General features: G+C 44.8%; 1 protein-coding gene across 12 annotated transcripts in view; it reads left to right on the forward strand.

Moving 5' to 3' along the window:
- Window positions 1–22,109, forward strand: part of TENM2 (teneurin transmembrane protein 2) — a 1,234,499-nt gene that overhangs the window by 1,067,336 nt on the left and 145,054 nt on the right. For all 12 annotated transcript variants that reach the window (XM_053567520.1, XM_053567521.1, XM_053567522.1 and 9 more), the window contains 2 exons: window positions 1,841–1,942; window positions 18,707–18,901. In XM_053567520.1, the coding sequence (XP_053423495.1) occupies window positions 1,841–1,942; window positions 18,707–18,901 (297 nt within the window). The remainder of the gene's footprint in view (window positions 1–1,840; window positions 1,943–18,706; window positions 18,902–22,109) is intronic.

Genomic DNA, 22,109 nt, shown 5'->3' on the forward strand with positions numbered 1-22,109 from the left:
GTATTTTTCTTTTCATCATCTTAATAATTTAGAAACTAGGCTCAGCACCAGTAGCTCAGTTGTTAGGGCGCCGGACACATACACTGAGGCAGGCATGTTTGAACCTGGCTCGGGCCTGCTAAACGGCAATAACAACTGCAAGAATCAAATAGTCAGGCATTGTGGCGGGCGCCTGTAGTCCCAGCTACTTGGGAGGCTGAAGCAAGAGAATCACTTAAGCCCAAGAGTTGGAGGTTGCTGTGAGCTGTGACACCATAGGGTGACATAGTGAGACTCTGTCTCAAAAAAAATAACAATAATTATTTAGAAACTAAAGTTCTAAATGTGTTTTGTTTTAATTTAGGGCAAAATAAGGATAATAATAATAATTTTTAAAGAATATGACTATTTCTGTGCAGACAAAATCAACATGAGAAAAGTTCCAAAATGAATCCTTTGAAGGCATTCAGAGTACACATAGGTAAATCATCAAAAAAGATGGCTATCCAGGCTAGAGAAAATGTGAACTAATTGATTTTCATGAAAAATAAGATCTGCAAAAGTTAAACATAAAAGGGCTCTCGTGTGACATTAAAACAAACCTGCTGTTTAAAGAATCCCAAATCGTGCCTCAATTAGTCAGTCTTGCATATTTGGATTTTTCTTTTATTAGAATTCCTTAAAGCATGGAATGTATTTACTCTACAAGCCTGAGACTAAGTAGGAATAACTGCTCCTATTTTGAGGGATCACTTTCTATACCTGAGGCTAAAACCCGATACCCCAAATGTCAGACCAAATCTTAAATTCCAATGGGGAATGAGTGGAGGAGGTGTGGTTATAGTGTTTAAAAACTTCTCAACATTCCAACATGACAGCTGTCACGGTTTTTGAATCTACATTGAAAGCAAAAGTTGCAGCAATACTAGCTGTACACTGCTGCCTGGATTCATCAGATGGAGAATGGTGATCACCTCCATGCCCTGGCCACGCTGACCTGGTCCCAGCACTCCCTGCTCTCTGACTTCACTCATTCAGGCGCCCTAACGGTCCTGTGCCTCAGTGGTCCTTGACCTTTTTGGCACCAGTGATGGGTTTCCTGGAAGACAGTTTTTCCACAAAGTGGAAGGGGTTGGTTTCCAGGGAGGGGTTGGTCTCAGGGGGTGATTCCAATGCATCACTTCTCCATCTCAGGTCACGAGGCACTGGATCCTCACAGAGGTGCTCAACCCGGACCCCTCCCATTCGCAGTTTACAGTGGGGCTCATGCTCCCTTGAGAATCTAATGTGGCTGCTGCTGTGACAGAAGGCGGAGCTCTGGTGGTGACGTGCGATGCTGAGCGGCTGTAAACACAGAGAAAGCTTTACTCACACGCCCACCGCTCACCTCCTGCTGTGCAGCCCTGTCTCTAATAGGACACAGACGGGTAACCATCCATGGCCAGGGTTGGGGACTGCAGCCCTAGAGGCATCTGAGGTTACTACCACTGGTCTTTAAAATGGCAGGTGCCTAATTATTTTTTTTTTTTTTTTTTTTTTTTTTTTGTAGAGACAGAGTTTCACTTTTATTGCCCTCGGTAGAGTGCCGTGGCCTCAGACAGCTCACAGCAACCTCCAACTCCTGGGCTTAAGCAATTCTTCTGCCTCAGCCTCCCGAGTAGCTGGGACTACAGGCAACCGCCACAACGCCCGGCTATTTTTTTGTTGCAGTTTAGCCGGGGCCGGGTTTGAACCCGCCACCCTCGGTATATGGGGCCGGCGCCCTACTCACTGAGCCACAGGCGCCGCCCCAGGTGCCTAATTATTAAACTACCGCACCAACAGGCAGGGGAAAGGTAATTGCTGAATTTCTGTCTTTCAGATTCAGTGCAGGACTGTCCACGTAACTGCCACGGGAATGGTGAATGCGTGTCTGGGGTGTGCCACTGCTTCCCAGGGTTTCTAGGAGCAGACTGTGCCAAAGGTACGTACCACCACATCCTTGCCGTGACTGGAAAACAGACAATAGGATTCTCCAAAGTGCTGACAGAAGGGGCACCCAAGTAGCCTTCCCTACAGATTCCACCAGACACCTCATAAACCCACGCATGCTAACAGGCCTCAGCCTTTGGCAAACAGAAGGCTTTGATATATGACCGTTGGCCAACATACCTATAGGAACAGGGCTGTTATCCTTGGCACCAAGGTGTGCTGAGAAGAAAGATTTGCTAAAAATGACATGGTCGGATTTCCTGTAAAAGCAGAAGTGAATTACCATACTCCTTTCTTATAATCATTAACTTCTATGTAATGGAAGATTAAGCATCTCAGGGTTAGTAAATTTCATTCATTCTGGCCAGCTATGCTCTTAATCTAAGAAGTGCTATTTATCTTGGTGAAATCGGTTTTAAATTGTAACATTAATTTATCTATGCTGCACAGAATGGCTGGGACCCTGAGATTTGTGGGGGAAGGGTAATATAAGAAAGAAAATGACTATCACACAGACCGAGAATTAGAGGCTGCACACCCAGCTTGCCAGAGACTTTCAGCGTGACCTTCAAGAGGCTCTGTGAAAGGCCAGTGTCATGGAGAGCAGGGCAGCTTGTGTATTTTAGACATGACACACACAAGCGTGTATGTCTAGATAAATACAAATACAAAATTAAGATGAAACTTCCACAATACAATACTTACCATTATCCCATGGTCCTTTTCTATTTTCTTTGTAAAAGACTGGTTATGACCCACTCAACACTGATTCCCCACCCACCAATAAATCATATCCCAATCTGAAAAACAGTGATGGGCAGGTGAAGTGTCCTTGCTGAGGAAGCGGGAAGTCCTGGGTTCCAACCCCAGCTCTGCCACTGAGCATCTCTCTGACCTTCAGTGAGTGATTTAACATTTCTGAACCTTGGTTTCCTTCTGGGAAAACTGAAGAGTTAAACTTCCCAAGTTCATAACGTAAGATAACACACACAAAGCTCTTAGCAGGGCACGTTGTGATTTTCTTATTTATTTATTATTTATATATTTAAATAATCTTTTCATCATTTTTATGTGCACTTCATTAAAAGACCCTCCTGCCTTGACATGCTGTGAGGCAATTATTAATAAAGCTGCTCTATAAATGCTAAATGGTGCCACTCCTTTTCCCACTCTTAGGATAATTGCTCAGAAAAATAGTATTTCAAATAGTCTCAGGATTTCTATGATGTGAGATTCCCATCCTTACCAATGCTAACCAATATGTGAACCGGGCTTTTTTGTACTTGAAGTTCTGGATTTGGTGGTACCTGCTTGAGACTAATACCTAAATGACACCACTCCTGGACATCTCCTCTGTGACAAAGCACAGGGAAACGTCAGGTACACTTGAAAAGAAAGCAAGAAGCCACCAAACAATTCTCTGTGTCAGGCTTAGCATAGTCTGCTGCTGGCACGGGGACTCAGCAGAGTGAAAACAGAGACTGGAGCTTCTCCCGACACCTTGCACAGGCTCTGCTGGAGCAGGGGAACAGCACATGCGTCACCCTGCCAAGTGCTTTTCCTAGCGAAGGCTTGGAAGCAAAACCTCACCATCATTTGAATGGCTTTCCTTGGGTAATCTAATTTTCCTGGGAGTGAAGACATTAATGAGAGGAAGGACAGAGTAGTCCTTTTATATGTGGCTGCAAATGGGCTGAACACTCAGCCGCATGGCCAGTGAGCTGTAAATGTATATTAACACTGACACACATCGATGTATTATTAATCCTAAAAACCATGTGTGCTCTGACTGCACATCCAGTTACTGGCCTTTAAACCTAAGTACCCTGGCCATTTAAGAACTCTTCGCTCTAAATCCATTTGCAGATGAGCGTCCATTCTGCATTATGGATCTGTAATGGGGTGTGCATTTAGCTGCTTAAAAGGACTCTCGGTGTGTGTTTTGCATTCACCACCTGTGCTGTGGCCGGGCGCACACTCCAAGTGTGCATTAGCCATGGTATATAATTGATCCTTGCGAAACAAATATCGAGTGGCTGTTAAGAGGAGTTACTCCTCTGTACTCAGTTGCTGTTCCTAAATCAGGCTTTGAACTTGTACGTTTTAATTTAGCTGGTGATGCATACAGTGAACAGAATTGAAGTATTTAAAGAATAAAATTGCTTTCCATTGTTTCCCCATTTATTCTGGGAAAAGTTGGCTTAAGAATCTTAGGAATAAGCTTCTACGTCTTTGCCCTAAAGATGTTTCTCCCTGATATTTTTTAAATGGCCACAGTGGAAGCTACTCGGTTGTGAACAAAGCTGATTTTCCCCATATTCTCAAACCCTGTATCCTGATCTTTAATCCTGTGTGTTTCACTTTCATTAATTTTGCCAAATTCATGGGCCATAAATATTATTATTAATAGTTATAAAGTACTAAATGTGTCCCAGGCGCTGGGCAAAGAACTTAACCCATACTGTTGTATTCATCTTCATGTCAACGATATGATTTAAGTTGCCACGTTATGGTTACTTAGATAAATTTAATTTAGAAGGAACAATGTCAAAACCAGACATCAAAAAAGAGAAAACTGGAATCAATTATAAACAGGAAATGTTAGTGCCGCCTTGTACCCCGGCCTGATAATCATATTCTCACCATGATGGGCATGCAACCCAAGCCAGCTCTGACACACATCTGTCACCTCAAGAATCCCAAAAACAGATGTGAGCACACACAGCCAGCCTGACCTCCAGAAAGACTCAAGTCTTGAACTCCTCATATCCACAGTATTGGCTCCTGATAGTAACAGAATTCCCTAACTACACCTGTGGAAAGAAGTGAGCAATAAAAAGAAGTGAACAGATGAACTGTACCAGCTTCGAGAGAGGAAATCTCATGCTCGGCACCTGATTTTCTTCTGATATGTTAAGGCTGTACTTCTCATTGTTTTAAAATAACAACTAATTGCTATTAAGTACTAAATATGTCCCAGGCACTGTGCAAAGAACCCATACGGTTTTATTCATCTTTCTATCAACAATATGAGGGAAATCTTATTTTAACCAATCCTCCCCCTACAATTTTTCAACTTTTTATATTAAGCTCATTTAAAAAAAATTGGAGTTGGGACAGTGTCTCACTCTTTCACTTGGGCTAGAGTGCAGGGACATCATCACAGCTCACTGCAACCTCAAACTCCTGGGCTCAAGCCATCCTCCTGCCTTAGCCTCCCGAGTAGCTGGGACTACAGGCAGCCACCACCACGCCAGGCTAATTATTCCATTCTTTTCAGAGACAGGATCTCTCTCCTGTTTACACCAGTCTCAAACTTCTGTTCTGAAGCAATTCCCCACCCCCAGCCCACCTTGGCCTCCCAGAGTGCCAGAATTACGGGTGTGAGCCATTCCAGCCAGCCTGGGCTCATTTTAGACTTGCAGACAAGTTGCAAAAATACGGCATTGAGTTTCCATACAGAATGGACACAGCTTCCCCTGTGTCAACATTGTGAATGTTCATAGTTCAATTGCCAAAACCAAGAAATTAACACCCACACAGTGCCATTGGCCAATATTCAGACTTTTTGCTAATTTTGCCCTTTCATTGGGGTCTAGGATCCCACACTGCAACTTAGTTACCCCATCTCCTTGCCCCTCCAGCCTGTCCAGCTGGTGACAGATCCTCAGTCTTTTCTTGTCATTCGTGAGTCTGACACTTTTGAAGAGAGTTGATCTGGTATTTTGTGGCACATCTCTCCATTGGGGTTTGTCCAACATTTTCTCATGATTAGATTGAGGTTATACATCTTTAGCCAGATTTTCAGCCCTCCTCAGTGCATCATACAAGGACACACCTGCAATTTTGAATAAGGAAGAAAATTAAAATGTGGTTTTACGTGTGTGCACGCACCTTTGTTCTCCCTACACCTAAGACAGGCTAGAAGGTTCTATCCCACAGTTTCTCAGTGGCTATGACAAGTTGCTGCTCACAAACTACTTTGGAGCCCAAGAAGCTCCTGGGTGTTAGCAGGGAACAAGGTGGAGCAGACAGGAGGAGTGATGGGCTAGCACACGCTGAGAGGACAGACAGCTGGGCCCTGCTGCCCAGCGCAGGGCAGCACATCCCCCAGCTGAGGCCCACAACCATTTCCCTTCTTTCTTGATAAAACCTTTAAGAGGCCCAGAGCAGAAGGTCCCCACTCATCACAAATTCACACTCCCCTTTGTTCCTTCGCTGACAGCTGTGCCCAGGATGCCTTGAGTTCTGCCAGTTTCTGTGACTGCAGGCAGCAGGCAGTCTCAGGGCCTCCGGCCAGGGGGAGAATTTGCCACGTTAGCAAGTGAGTCTCCCATCACATCCAAGCAACCGGGTATGTGTCCAAGTGACAGAAATACGGATTTACTCCTTTGACCTCACGCTGCGCCTCACATGCCCTCAGATGTGCAGTGCAAACAGCAGCTCCTTGCCTTCTTATAAAGCTGCCACTCTGCATCAGGCATCTGAAGACATCCTCTCAGTGAACAGAGGGACCCGTCAACATGCATTTGCCCAGCATTTATTCCACAGCCCTCACCGTGCCGGGGCCCCTGGGAGGCTCTGAAGACAAAATAACCCCCACATGAAAAGAACATACAATGGTTCTAAAACGGTTCAAAGGCAGTTGAGCAGCAAGAACTTCGTGCATTCAGCAAATGCTTACCATGATGTGCCTACTAGGAGTCAGGTACTGCGCCAAGAGCCAGAATACAGGGATGAGCCAGGGAGCCCTGGGGCCCACCTTCCAAGGGCTTCCAGTCTGATCCACGTTCATTTAAAGCAAACAGATACTGCAAGTTTCAGTCCAGGATGCTGCAATGCAGACTTTGAATGCTGCCCGGAGGTCCAAGCTGCAGCCCACGGACCGCAGGCAGATCGTTTCAGGACTGTTACTTATCTGTGGTGTTGATGTTGTGAGAAGGATTCAGGGACCTTTTCTTTTGCTCATCAGCTTTCATTAGTTTTTGTGTATTTACTGTGTAGCCCAAGACAACTCCGATTCTTCCAATGTGTGGCAGAAAAGAAAAACATTTGGACACCCAGGAGCTCATGATGCAATGAAGTGTGCGTGTTGTGAATGGGAGAGGGAAAGTCCCCCAGTGGGGTCTTCAAATCCACTGGGAAAGGGGCATATGCGATTAAGGGACTTACTACACTCCCAGGTCTGGAGGGGGAGGCACACCACGCAGAGGGCCACGTGGGAGCAGCTCCCGGGGATCAGGCTCGAGCAGGCAGTTGGGAAGCCGAGAAAAGTGAGGACCCAGGGATGAGTACCACTCAGGATGGAACAAAAGACAGGAGGGAAACTCACTGCTACATTTGAATGACACTAGGTCACAGCCAAGGGAAGGCAAGCAGGGAACCTGTGGCTGGGGCCACCTTATCACGGGGTCCCACCCGGTCCCCTGGGCCTGAAGTGAGGATGTCAACTTCAGGAAAACAAAGTTTTTTTAAAAACTCACAATAATGAGGATCTTTGGAAATAGCCAGTTAGTATCAGGGAAGGTGGAGAAAATTCCACAGCAAAAGATTCTAGCAAAAAAACCACACTGAAGAGTGTGTTTCAGGATAGAATTTCATTAATTCGGGAACATTATAAGCAATCTGTTCCCATCCACAGCTTGAGGAAAAATGGCATTTCTTTCCCGGTAATTTGTACCATTTTCCATCAGGCGCCTCTCCTGTCCAGCAATAATAGCGTTGATTATTCAAGTTATCGTTTATTCTACAGTATTTTGTTATTACTATTCCCTCACACGGCTTTCTCATTACGTTAATGCTATTTGTTGTGAGCTAGAGGTTTTTGTAATTATTATTCCTTTTCCTTTTATTCACTTTTCTTTGAAGGCCTTAACTTCAGATGCTTTCCCAGTGTTGTTTGTAAAGCAGCCTTGCGTTTCCAAAGAGAGCCAAGGCTTCTGGTTTTTCTGGGTTGGCGTTGGCTCACTTGGGCTGAGCTCGAGGCCCCCACCTGCAGCAGAGAGAGTCTTGGTTGTTAGGTGGTGTGTATTTAATAGCTATTGGAAATGACAACTCCTGCTGCCAAACAGCTGTTAATGGAGGCCCAGGAATGCCACACCACGGGAACATAAAGTCTTCTCTCTGGGGGTTGGTTTCAGCTCCTACTCAGCTTCTGGGAGCCTTGAAAAAGGAAAACGAGAATCCTGCCATTTTTCTCCTGCTAAGTGGCAAATGTACCCACTACCCCGTCCCTCATGGCCACGTGCTAGCACTGAAATGAAATTATCATCCCCATCATCGTCAGAGCTGACAACACCTGAGTTCTTTCCACCTGCAAACCCTGCAGTGGGCAACTGCATCATGATCTCATCCAGCTGTCAGCAGTCCTGCGATAGATGATCGTCATCCCCTTTATAGATGGAGAGAGTGAGGGTAGCTCAGCAAGGCTAAGCCACTGGCTCTCCATCACTCGGCTCAGGCCGGGAACCGTGGCTCATGCCTGTAATCCCAACACTCTGGGAGGCCGAGGCGCTGGATCACCTCAGCTCAGCAGTTCCAGACCCAGCCTGAGCTAGAGCGAGACTCTGCCTCTTAAAAACTGGTCGGGCGTTGTGGCGGGTGCCTGTAGTCCCAGCTACTGGGGAGGATAAGGCAAGAGGATCCTTTGAGCCCAAGAGTTCGAGGTTGCTGTGAGCTATGATACCACAGCACTCTACCCAGAAGAACAGAATGAGATGCTGTCTTAAAAAAAAGCGAGGAAGTAGTATTGCTGGGATTAATACCAAACAGTATTGGTATTAAGCACGCTACTGCTCTCCTCAGATACCTTCAGTGGTCATCAAGCTGTGCTTAAAGACCTGTGTCCAGGGAGACTGTTAAAAATGCATATCCCCGGGTTCTTCCCCCATGCCAGCTGATTCTGACCCGGAGGACTGGTGTGTGGCTGGGAAGTGCCTTTTGGCAAGCTCCCAGCGGATGCTGGTGCACGAGGTCAGGTGCCACATTCTTCAAAAAGCATGAGGCCCTGATTCCTCGAACTCTCTGCTCATGCTGTCTTCCAGCCTTTTCTGTGAAACTGTTGCTCATCCTGAAGGCAAGCTCACAAGTTTTCTCCTCCCTGAAGTACCCGCAGACCAGGTGACCTCACTGTCACCTGGGCCTCAGCAGTGGCCCCAGCTACATGCTATGCCCTTCCCTAGCTGAGTGGCCACATCTGTTTCCTCTGCTGAACACAAGCTTCTTGCAGTCTTCACTGTACTTTTGTAGACCTAGTTCCATGCCCACGACATAGCGACACCCACCACATGTCTGGGGACCTGGATTTAGAGGGCAAGGCTTACAAATTAGAAAATTACTTAAAATTACTCTTTGAGCCTCCCATCTATAAACTGGGCCAGTAGCAGTAATACCTACTGCTTTACTATAAGAACTAAAAAGTAAATATGTACAAATTCTGTAGAACTGTGCTTGGCATGTATTAAATGTTGGCTAGACTTAACCTTCAAAACAAGCCTTTGAAATCACTGTTATTCCCGTTTAACAGTGAGAGGAACAGAATCTTAGAGAAAGTAAGCTACTTGGCTGAAGTCACATAGCAGTGCCAGATTTTGGGGTCTTATCTGCCTGACTCTGGCATTCGTGACCTCCAGGCTAAAGGGACGCCCTGAATCAAGGGCAGTGACCACTGTCAAAGTCCCCAACATTACATACTGCCAACAGCCTGGGCTGTCTGCCTCACAATCTGTTTTCCTTCCTCCCTCTATACTCCAGAGAGCAATGACAAAAGATCTTAGTCCCTGGGCGGTGCCTGTGGTTCAGCGGAGTAGGGTGCTGACCCCATATGCCAGAGGTGGTGGGTTCTAACCCAGCCCCAGCCAAAAACTGCAAAAAAAAAAAAAGATCTTAGTCCCCTCCCTGAGGTTAGAGGGGTCCTCATCACTGCCTCAGGAACTTCCTCTGTCTCCTGAAATGTGCTCAGATCCCAGCTGTCCTTCCTACCTCCTTTGGCCCCTCCGAGGAGACACTTGCCCTCCTCAGCCACCCAGCTCATCCCCACAATCCCAGTGACTGCAGATGGGCCAGGGACCATGCCACTGCCCGCAGGAATGTTCCACAGCCTGTTGCAGGTTGGTGTGTGAATTCCACCTACCCTTCCTCCCATTCCTTACCCAAGGAAACACACAGGACTTCCTTGGCCACAAAGTTTTAGGACAAGGGGCTTGAAGCAGCTGTCCTTGGTATATGCTTTTGAAGAAAGTGAGCAGAGGCACTTGGCAAAGTCACGTTTTAGAAAATAGCATTAGGAGAATTGCTACCACCTATTGAAGTCAAATATATACCCGGCACCATGCAAAGGGCTTAACCCGAATTCTCTCCTTTCATCCTGACATCGTATAGGGTTGCCGTCCCCATGATGCAGCTAAAGAAACTGAATCTCAGGGAAGTTAAGGCACTTGTCACATCTGGTTGTTGAAGTATATTCTTTACCCCTGGATTGTTGATCCCACGTTTGAGCACCTGTGAGAATTATCTGCTCACCCACAGATTGCCAGGCTCCACCCAGGTGTTAAGGTACTAGCATCAGCTCCTGGAGTCTGCTAAGTAACTGAACTCTCAGACCCCTTGCCAGACCTTCTGAATCAGAACCTAACAGGACCCCCAGATGACTCCTGCATACAGTCAAGGAATCAGATGACATTGGCCTTGAACTCCAGTAAGTCTGCCCAAAGAGAACTGCGATAGAGTCGGTAACATCACTGTTCACCTTCTGCTTTTCCCTGGCTTGCCGAGTGGGGAGCTCCCGCCTCCCCACTTCAGAAGGTGCAATGCACACTGTTTGGTGGCCGCAAGCAGCCTCCAAAGCTTGGCTTCTCGTGATATCCTCACGCTTACTGTATTACCAAATGGAAATCACTTCACAGTCAGCCCTCCTCCTAGTTAGGTTTTTTTTTTTTCTAAGATTAAAAAAACTTTTTTTCCTTTTAAACTACTAGAGGGGTAGGTAGGAGAGCAGCCCTAGAAAGCAGAAAGCCTAACCCTAGAAAATCAGAGGGTTAGGAAAACCTTCCGTGCTGGAAAATAACCCAGCTGAAAGCAGGTCACGGGGATGGGAGGCAGGCGGAGGGTGCTTGGCCCTGTCTTGTCTCTTACAATGTGACTAATTGGAACAATTATTTTCCTAATGAAAATAGTGATAATGAACTCATATCTATTGATTTCTCACAATGCGCCAGGCACTGTCCTGAGCCCTGCACGTGCACGAGCTCATGTCTTCCTCTGACCACTAGGGGGCAGGTCCCCCAGAATTCTCATCCCACTTGAAAATAAAGCAACTGAGGCTCAAGGTAAAGTGTCCACGGTCACCTGGTAAAAACAAAGGAAGGAGGCAGGACATTCAAGCTGCCTGACTCATAAGCCTGCCCCGCGCCCAGGGCTCTTCTACCTGCCCAGGAGACAGCAGTGACCAAGAATGACCCTCCATGCCTTCAGGAAGCTTCCGTGCATAATGGGACCCTGATAACTCGCAAATTCATCTCAGTGCTTGCTTCACAGCAAAAGTGTAAAGTTACTTCTGTCTGGAAAAAAAGCTTATTGTGTACACCAAAGAATTTAAATATGCATTATGTAATTAATGCTGTTCAGTCACACACAAAAAAAACTTAGACTTTTTTAAGAACCGCTTAAGTACTTAGCGATTGAGAACTTTCGTAACTCTCAAAATGGAGGCCTCCCCATATCTCTACAGGTATTTTAAATGAATTGAATTAATCATAGGCTTAAAAGTCTCTTGCGATCTTCGTTAACTTCCCTGGGTTTAATTAAAACATCTGTGCACTTTTAATTTATCGATTCATCCAACTCATATGTCATGTTTTTAACACACCCCAGCATGCTCTGCATCATTTTTAACCCGATTTCCACTTAACTAAAGCAATTAAATTCACCCCGGATTAATTAAAGCATCCCTACTTTCGTGCTTAAGTCAGCATGTGCTTCTTTCCCACATGGCTCCTGAATGTCAGAGATTTGACACACCTGATGAGTTTTTTGTCCTTCTGGAAATTCTTCCCTGAATCTCTTTCTTGCTTATTAATGTGCCATTTGACAAGACAGGAATGCGAGGTCAGTGCCGGTGAACTCCGGCCCTTGGAGCCGGGGACTCTGACCCGGGCTGTCAGGATGTGGCCTCTGGTTTCCTCTCTTTCCCGGGCATCCCTGCTGGATCTTGTGCCCACTGAGACCAACTAAAGTGTCTGAGTATTCTGGGCAGGGAAGTGGGGGCCTGTTCAGGTCAGAGGTGACCACGGCAGTCAGAATGGCTGGTTATCTTTGCATTTGTACTTCCATAATCACTCCTTCACGCCCTGCTGTCCAGCTCCCTCACTCTTCCTCCCTACGCACGCCCAGACCTTACTGCTTTGCCCATTCAATGGATAGGGAAAACTGAGGTGCCAAGGTCAACAGCCTTCTCAGTTGGGCTCAGTGAGCCAGGCAGCTGCCCATAGAGTGACAAATTATTTCCCCAAAAGCTAGTTTGGATTTGGGTTTCTATCGACTGACTGGATTTGACTGAGACTATCCCCTTAGTCACAGAAACACTGGGTACCAGTGTTAAAAGGTACCAGTAGCCTTTTAATGTTTTTTCCGATTTGATAAGTTCTCTTTATTGTTCTTCTCTATATGTATTTAATTATTAATGCAGCTGAGTATCTTGTCATACTTTTACTGGAAATTTAAATTTTTTTACTTTTATTTTTAATTTTAGCTTGCTTGCTCATTCTTCTTCGTTTGAAGTACTCTTTTATTTTGTTGTTCATTTTCTTCTTCCTCTGGCGATGCTCTTTCCCATTGTCTCCCCAGTAGCTGGGATTACAGACGCCCACCACAACATCCGGCTGTTTTTGATGTTGTTAGTAGAGACGGGGTCTTACTCTAGCTTACTGCTGTTCATACTGGTCTCAAACCTCTGAGCTCAGGCAATCCACCCACCTTGGCCTCCCACAGTGCTGGGACTACAGGCGTGAGCCACCACGCCCAACCTGGAAATTTATATAATTTCCGATATGTCCTTTTAATTCATCTCTTTTTATTGATTTGCACAGGCTCTTTGTGTATTTCAGTTATCAAACTTTATTAGCATTTTAACATTTGTGAAAAATATTCCTTCCCAGTGTTGCTTGCCCCTGAATTTTGTTTAGGATGTCCTTTGTCACCTAGAAGATTTGAATCTTACATAATAAAATCCAACTTTTCTTCTTTTCCTTCATGGATTCTAGAATTTATGTCTCATGTCTCCCTCCCAAATAAAATGTCCTCAATATTTTTTCTAATACTTTTGTAGTTTTCATTTTTAGATTTAGATCTTAAATCGGTATGGAATTTATTTATTTATTTATTTATTTATTTATTTTGGCCAGGGCCGGGTTTTGAACCCACCACCTCCGATATATGGGGCAGCACCCTACTCCTTGAGCCACAGGCACCGCCCTGGAATTAATTTTTGATTATCGTGTGCAGTTGCGGGTGGTTACCAAACTTGTCTACCAAATGGATTGCCAACCGTGGCGATCTAGCCAGGAATGAAATTCAGCTTTCCTGACACTGCTTTTTCTTAGCACAAAGATAATACACAACCTCAAAAGGAATGGGGTTCCAGTTTTAGTGTGAGGGACACTGAACTTTGCCTAGCTTCCATGACCTAAGTATTACATACTTCTATTGCTTCAGGGGATTACAGCATCCCCCTTTCTCTGTCATTTTTCCCCTGCCACCTAACCCAGCTACTAACACATATAGGTAATTCATCACTGTGTATTGACAAACTGGATATAAGGCAACCAATTATTAGCACTATTTTGACAATTTACCTGCAGTACTTACATTCAAGTGTTCTCAAATCTCTTTTCCAAAGAGATTTTAAATTGGATTTCAAATAATTTTTAAAAGATACATGATTTGAAATTCCCTCTACACATCTAGTAATTTTCTCTCTGCTTTATAACCAAATCTTTCCAATAACCTCTAGCTTTTTTCTAGTTATTCTCTCTGTTGGGAACTCCAAGTGGACAGGTAGTTTGTCCTGTTACTTTCCACCAAGTAAATAGCACTGATAATTCGTCTAATCCCTTGCAGAGAACTTTAGGGAGGGGAGCTCCAGCTTGATCATTAAAATGAGCTTCATAACACTTAGGTGAATCTAAATTGTGTCATTTTTTTTGTCATCAGCCTGTTAACTTGTCAGTTGTTAGTGGCAGCAGTAATTTATTTTTCTTCTGCAGGAGCCTTAGAGCTTCCATTTACTAGATTTAGTAAAGCAGGAATAGTCAATTTGTACAAACATTTTAATTAATTTTAAATAGAAGCTTGAATGCACAATGTTCTGCTCCTGTAAGCCTTAAGAAGAGAAACACACAGGGACATAAAATACTCCCCGTGTGATTCCTGACCCATCAGAACCAACTTCCACCCACACCAGGGAAGAGCGGGGAAAGAAAATGATGAACTCTTTCCATTAGTATTACCTGACACATCTATGGTGGAGGGATGTGTGTGTGTGTGTGTGTGTGTGTGTGTTTGAGACTCGCTGCATTTTTTATTTTATTAACCCTTGAAGTCAGATTGGAGATTTGGTTTGAAATTTCACGAGGGAGCATCTGGTAATTGCCTACGTGTAAGCTACTTCTGTGGGTCGTACCTGTTATCTTTCTTAATCCTGCCATCAATGCTGAGAGACAATTTTTTGAAGAGGTATTTGAGTCTCTGAGAGGTTCAGTAATCTTGCCAAAATCCCACGGCTGGTAAGGTACAGGCTGGGCCTTGAACCCGGATCTCTCTGACACAAAAACTCTGCTTTTTCCACTTATTTTCTGTTCTACTTCTTGGCATGGGTGTGTGCAGTCAGGTTCAGTTTTCTATAACCTATCATTAAAAAATAATACAGAGGGCAGGCTCAAAGGAGTAGGGTGCCAGCCCCATATGCCAGAGGTGGTGGGTTCGAACCCAGCCCCAGCCAGAAACTGCAAAAAAAAAAGAAAAAGAAAAAAAATAATAATAATACAGATTGCATGATGGTAAAAATATAAGAAAAGCTATTAATATGGGAGGTTCCCCACTTCGCATCTAGCCTGTTGAATAAGGACCAGGCTGAGACTTGGATAGTTGCAACTCTCTGGGTTGAGTTACATCTGAGAATGAAATCAGTTACCCCAGAAGGAAGGCGCTCTCCAGGCAGGACGTCCCAACCACCACTAGAGGGCGCACATTTGGCATTTGTTTGCACTCTCTTTGCCCAGATGGCAAAAAGATTCCTAGAGTTTCACTCTTCCAACTGGCCCACCTTCTACTCTTTTGGGTGGCAGAAGCTCTGAGCTCCTTGCCAACCAGCAAACATCACAGTGTTTTGCATTTTTGACCACACTCTCAGTGAACATGCAAACACCCTGAAGGAAGGCTGCACTTAGAATGTGGAGAACTCTCTGACCTGTTTTTCTTTTTTTCCCCTGAGCAATTTAAGTAGGCCACATTTTAAATTTGATTTCCCAGGCAACTGGTTTTAAATAAAACCCATTCTTACCTTCTAGACAATCCCATTTTTTTTTTCCACTTGGAGTTTATACAGAAGAGAAATAGTGTCACAATAAAGAAAGAAGAATATCCTAACTATACCTTATTAATTAATAAAGGCAACAATTACCTACTCCTTACTTTCTAACCTCTTCTGCCTTTTGGGAGGGAAGAGGGCACAACAGGACACCAGTGTTGGTGATTTGATATAATTTCCCTGCCATCCATGACAGTTCATCCAGTTATAACCCTCAGGTCAGAAACAGCTCTTGGAAGCTCATCTAACCACATGTGGCCACATTTCTCACTTTTTTCTTATTTCGGTGTACAGGGGTGGAAAGAGGGGTAAAAAATGATGTTATCTTCCCACCAGGAGATAACTTCAATGTTACCCTGATCAGAAATGACAAGTAGGCTTTCTCTCGAATGCCAACTCTGCTGCTAGCCAATCTCAGGCTGAGCACTGCATTAAAAGTTTTGAGGCTCTGTCTGGGCTCAGGGGACAAGATGCCGTGATCAGTTAATGATATCCACAGAGGTGTAGGAAGGAAGAACAGGACTGTAGTTCATGTGCACACAGTTTCCATCCCTGAACTAGAGTTTAGCGTGCTTCTCATAGGAAACTGACATAGAGCAAACTTTGTATTAAGTACCTCTCGAAACTTTAAGAAAGTCTACAGTTTTTCCTGCTAGATCATATTTGCCCATGCCCTAACGTGAATCTTGAGACCTGGGTTCAGAACTCTTTCCTCTCCTTTCTCTTACCCAATCAGTATGTGTAGCAATTCTGTAAAGATCCTTCTACTAAAGTCTCCTGGAAACGGAAAGCATACTCACTATGTTTACAGAGAGTTCACCTGAACTTCTTATGTAGCCTTCATGTTCCTGCTTTCGAATTCATTCTTCTCCTCTGGTAGATACATTCAGAAAAGCACTTTACTGAAACCACTGCCCCCAGTAGTTTTCACAATTGTCCTATCATAAAACATTAAAAAGTATCCCCTGATCATATGTCAACTATTAAGATATTTCTATTTCAGGACAGTTTGCAATTAAGGTAAAACATGAGCTTCCCCAGGAAAAAGCATTGTGTATGCAACACAAGGTCCACTCCAGGAACTGTCCTTTGCATATCTGTCATAAGCGGCCATTCAGTGCTTGTCCGTAATCCCACCATGTGGGAATCTGAGTATCACAAACACAGGATCTATTTGCCTAATCGAGCCAATATTGACAAACACAGCACTGGGAAGCAATCAACGATAATAAACATAGTTCCTGTCTTCGAATAGCTTACTTTATCTTTGGGAAATTAGACACAGAGGAAAGCTAATTAAAACTATAAAACTAAATAGAATCACGACAACAAGAAAAGATTAATAAGGCGAGGGTGGAGCAGCTTGTAATCACTGCATGGCACGGGGAGACTGACCGGGTTGTGTGTGTGTGTACACACATGTAGAGTTTTTGGAACCCAAGCATTCCATATCATGGGAACCCTGGGAGTCACCGAAACATACGTGTTGGTCATTTCTGAATGTCTCCGAATGCCATTTTTACAGCTGGAGCAGCACTCCCATTTTAGGCCCAGGTTAGAAGGCAGGTTTACAAAGTTAGGTTCCTTACAAACTGAGGCAGAAGTGAAAAATACCAAGCCTACAGGAGGCCACTGAAGTTCATTCTCTAAAATGAACTCTAAAAGGGGAAAACTGGCACCATTGAGGCCAAACTGATGAGATCTATGGGTCATCTCCAGCCAATCCCCATTTATTTTCTTACTTTCTTCCCACTAACAGATGTAAGAGGGTCCCACCTGAGGTGTGCACTGCAAGAGATTTCGTATCTTCAGCTTGCCTGACTCCTACTTTTTTTAATAGGTCAGGAACATTTGATCTTTATACCTTATGATACACCACATGCTACGTCTTGCAATAGGCACATTTACAGTGGTCCTCCCTTCTCTGCAGGAGATAACATTGCAAGACCCCCAGTGGGTGCCTAAAACCTCAGTTAATACTGACCACTATATGTGCTATGTGTTTTGTACACGTACATCTTTATGATAAAGTTTAATTTATAAATTAGGCACAGTAAGAGATTAATAACTAATAACAAAGTAGAACAGTTATAACAATATGCTGTGATAAAAGTTGTGTGAATGTGCTAACTCTTACTCTCAAAATACCTAACCTTGCTGTCCTCACCGATGTTCAGCGCAATTGACCACAGGTAACCTAAACCACAGCAAGCAAAACTGCGGGACGGGTGTCGTGGCTCACGCCTGTCATCCTAGCTCCCTGGGAGACTGAGGCAGGTGGACTGCTTGAGCTCAGGAGTTTGAGACCAGCCTGATCAAGAGAGAGACCTATCTCTACTAAAAATAGAAAACTAGCAGGGCATCATGGCAGGTGCCTGTAGTCCCAGCTACTCGGGAGGCTGAGGCAGGAGGATCTCTTGAGCCTAAGAGTTTGAGGTTGCTCTGAGCTGTGATGAGAACATGGCACTCTACCCAGGGCACAGAGTGAGACTTTGTCTCACAAAAAAGAAAAAGAAAGAAAGAAGCAAAACTGCAGCTAAAGGAGGACTACTAGGTTTCCTCCTGGTATAGATAAGAAAATAAGAGAGATTCAGTGGCTGAACTGAGTCCTATTCATCGTCCTTTTTAATAGAAACTTATCAGAAATAGGAGTCAACTAATTTGAGGGTAAAATAATCAGCAAAATGGAACCTCATCCCTGATGCCACCACCACTGCCAAAACCAACAACAAAGAAGTCCATGTCACTTAGTTCAGCTTTCCCCCTCTCTCCCCCCCACCGCCTTAGAGTTAGGCCACAGAGGTCTCCACCTGGGCTGCCCAGCTTGTGAGCTGTGTGGCTGCAGCCAAGTCATTTCCCCAGTCTGAGCCTCACCCCTAAATTGGGTTCATGCTCACAGCCTCCACCTCATAAGGTGATTATGAAAATTAAGTCAAAAATTGCATGCAAAGCTTTCTGTACTGTACCAGCACATAGCAAGCATTTCATTGGTAAGAAGTGCTTTATTGGTAGCATTTTTGTTCTTGTTTATCAAGAGACAGCTCTGCCCCTCCATGGCCAAGGTCCACAGCCTAGAACAGTGTAAGCCAAGCCAGGAGGCCAGGTAGCTCTATCTGCTTAGAATACCCCCTGTCGGCCCCTCATGACCTGGTGCTGTGTCTCTGGTCTGTGCAGCTGCCTGCCCTGTCCTGTGCAGCGGGAATGGACAGTACTCTAAAGGGACATGCCAGTGCTACAGCGGCTGGAAAGGCGCCGAGTGCGACGTGCCCATGAATCAGTGCATCGATCCTTCCTGCGGCGGCCACGGCTCCTGCATCGAGGGGAACTGTGTGTGTTCTGCAGGCTACAAAGGCGAGCACTGTGAGGACGGTAAGCACAGGTGCCTGCGGGCCCGAGCTTTGCTAACCAGCCCCCAACCTCCCTCCATTGAAACAGAAGTTTCAACATTTTTTGCAAAGGAAACCTCAACAGTTTGTACAGAAAACTTCAAACCCTTTGGCTTTAATGAACTTCAGTTGGAGAATGGGAAAGGCCTATGAAAATTGTTCCGGAAAGAATGTGTCGTTTCTCTCTGCTTTATAGAAATTAGGTCCCTTTCTCTTGCTTCACTTTTCCTCTTTAAAATTTCCCTATCTGCCCTTGTTGGTCTTTCTGTTTCCCCTTTCCTGCTGCTCCTCCTCTAACCCCTTCCTTCTTCTCCTCTTTTTCTTTCTGCCCTCCCTGTCTTCCTCCCTTTTTGCTCTTGCTTTATTTAAAATCCTCCAGATTGGGGATTACTAAATCTAGCCAGAGAACAAAAACAAGGCTCCCTAAGCCCCCTGCCTTCCTCAAAGCTGTCCTTTTGTTATAGTTGTTAACGGAGACCCATAAATGTCTCTCTGTAAATATTTCCACAAAATAGCATCAAGGGAAAGCAGCCCGATTTGAAAGACTGTAGATGTCTATGCCATTTGGACATGCCACATAGGGCACATTAGCCTGGTTCCCTACAATCACACAGAATTAGAGGGGAGTAGGTGGGATTTGATGAATCCTGAACAGGTCGCTATAGCAGATATTTAAGGGCCTCTAGCACACACGGGCAAAAATCAGGGATGTCAACGCTCAATCCAATGTGACGGAAGATAGTCAGACATCAGGCCCAGGGTCAGGGGAGGGGAAGCTATGGAGGAAATGCTGGAAGAGGCCCTCTCTGGAGGGTCCAAAGCAGCTCTAACTAGTCCTGACCCTCCAGGAAAAGGCTCCTCTCTGGAGGGTCCAAAGCAGCTCTAACTAGTCCTGACCCTCAGGGAGTTCAGGGGAATCGTGGTAATAACGCATTGGAGCTAACTTCATGGGGTCCCAAAGCAGCTCTAACTAGTCCTGACCCTCCAGGAAAAGGCCCCTCTCTGGAGGGTCCAAAGCAGCTCTAACTAGTCCTGACCCTCCGGGGAGTTCAGGGGAATCATGGAGTAACGCATTGGAGCTAACTTCACGCACCCCTAAGGCAAGAGAATTCAGCCAAGTTTTGTCAGCCTTCCCCTCTATATTTGCGCTTCCAGAGTACAGTCTCTGGTTGCCCTGTGATTGCTTCTCACCATATAAAGCATCAAGCATGATGGGAAGGAAGGTAAGGCCCTCCCAGCCCTGTGCCTGCGGCCCAACCTTTGACTTGGTGCCATCATTACCTTCCCAGCAGAGCGCCTCTTCTCAAGGTCTGTGTCCCCATGCAACTCAGACAGCCCTATTCTCTCCCACATTCCCAGGAGAAATAAAAGTGTTGATTTGCCCAACAAGCTAAGGGGAAAAGTAAAGCCCCTGCCTGCTCTGTGTGAGACAGCTGGAGATGACCATGCAGGCATCCCTACAGAGAAACTTCCCTTGGACAACATGTTGATCTGTGTCCTCTCTGGGGTCCTCATGGCCAGGCTGGTGAGGAGAGACCAGCCTGGTGCTCAGATCTGGTGGGTCTGCTACACATCTCCAGAGTTCTGTGCCCAAAAAGCTATCACTACAGCTCTCGCCACAAAGGACTGACAGGGCCTTATTCTTAGATAAACCCACCCGGCTTCCTCGTGAAATCTCCCATTTCCTAGTGTTTAGAACTATGTCTACAAAGAGTCCGTTTTCATGACATTATTCTTCTAAGATTTTTCAGTCTATCAGCGGTAATGCCCTTAATGGGACCCAGAAGTCTGACCCCCAGATCTTCACTTACTCAATTCTCTCTCTGTTTTGTTCCTCTATTATAAAAGGTAGCCTCCCTATGTCTGCATCATAAAACCAAATCGGGAGTTTGGATGGAGGAAATACTGATTTAATAACCCTGCTTGAAAGGTTAAAGTTCTTAAAGATAAATGGATTGCAGGAAGCAGAGCTGCATTCGCTGAAAACATGAGAGAGACCCATAAAATGACAAGAAAGGTTAAAACAACCTTTTGCATACATCGCTCAGAGAGAGAGGAGAGTGCCCAGGCGGCGACATTGCCAGGCTCTGAATTCTTTTTCTCTCTGGTAAAGATTGTGCTCATCTGTATGAGTAGAATTTCCAGTGATTTCTGAACTTTTTCACTGTTCCACCCAGTCTTATTTAAATGTTCAGAGTGAATTAGGCATCCACCAAAATAAGCAAGCCACATGGACCATTATGAGGGAATGAGATCTCCCCTATTGATTTCTGCTACCCAAAAAGAATGAACCAAGGTGATTCATATTCTGTTTTCAAAATAGGAAATGGAATCAGAAAGTCCAGATCAGCACTTTTTTCTTCTTTTTAGCTTTTTCATTCCTGATATTCATCGTAATCATAACATTCAAACCATTTACCTGAAATGGCCATGACAATGAAATCAATAGTCATCTTCCTTCTTTTTTTATGCTGCATAAACGTCGTTGTACTATTAACAAATTTGCTTGAGAAAACGAAAGTATGTATCCAGGAGGTTTCATGCAATGGTGAGGGAGGGTCATGAGAGCCACATTGACAGACATGTTTTCATATCACTGTCACGGTTGAGTCATTTCTCAGTGACATTTAACTTCATAAATGTAATTCATGGTCCTTTAGAGGGTTATAGTACGTATTGTTTGTAAAACTCCTTGACCTCCTTTTTTATCCTTAGGGATAGAAATTGCATTCACAACCCTTTTTTGTTAAACCTACTGAGGGCCCGAGACTAAATGATTTCTAATGATTTCAGCTGCCAGGGAGCTGGTGTTTCGGGACACATGGTACTTAGCTGGTAAAGGCCACCGTCCCCCTTTTAAGTATAACACTGTTTCTATTTTTAAGGCTTTGTAAAATGCCAGAGTCCCTCCTGCCTGCTAATGATGCTAAGGACATGGCCACGTGGCCACAAGACCATCTTATGAAACTGGAACCAAATTTAAAATTCATAGTGAAACTAAGCTGCCCCTCTTCAAGTTTGAATGTAGTCATTCCATCAGCTGCTGTAATTATAGAGCACACAGGGCATATTTACTGGTCTCCCTGGCCAGAGAAAGGGTTAGCTTATATTTTTAGATACAATAAATGGTTCTTTTGATGGCATTCTAGTACTGGGCTAATAAATCTCAGCGGATTTTTCTCCTTTCTTAT

This window comes from Nycticebus coucang, chromosome 17, assembly GCF_027406575.1.
Source record: "Nycticebus coucang isolate mNycCou1 chromosome 17, mNycCou1.pri, whole genome shotgun sequence".
Taxonomy (NCBI): domain Eukaryota; kingdom Metazoa; phylum Chordata; class Mammalia; order Primates; family Lorisidae; genus Nycticebus; species Nycticebus coucang.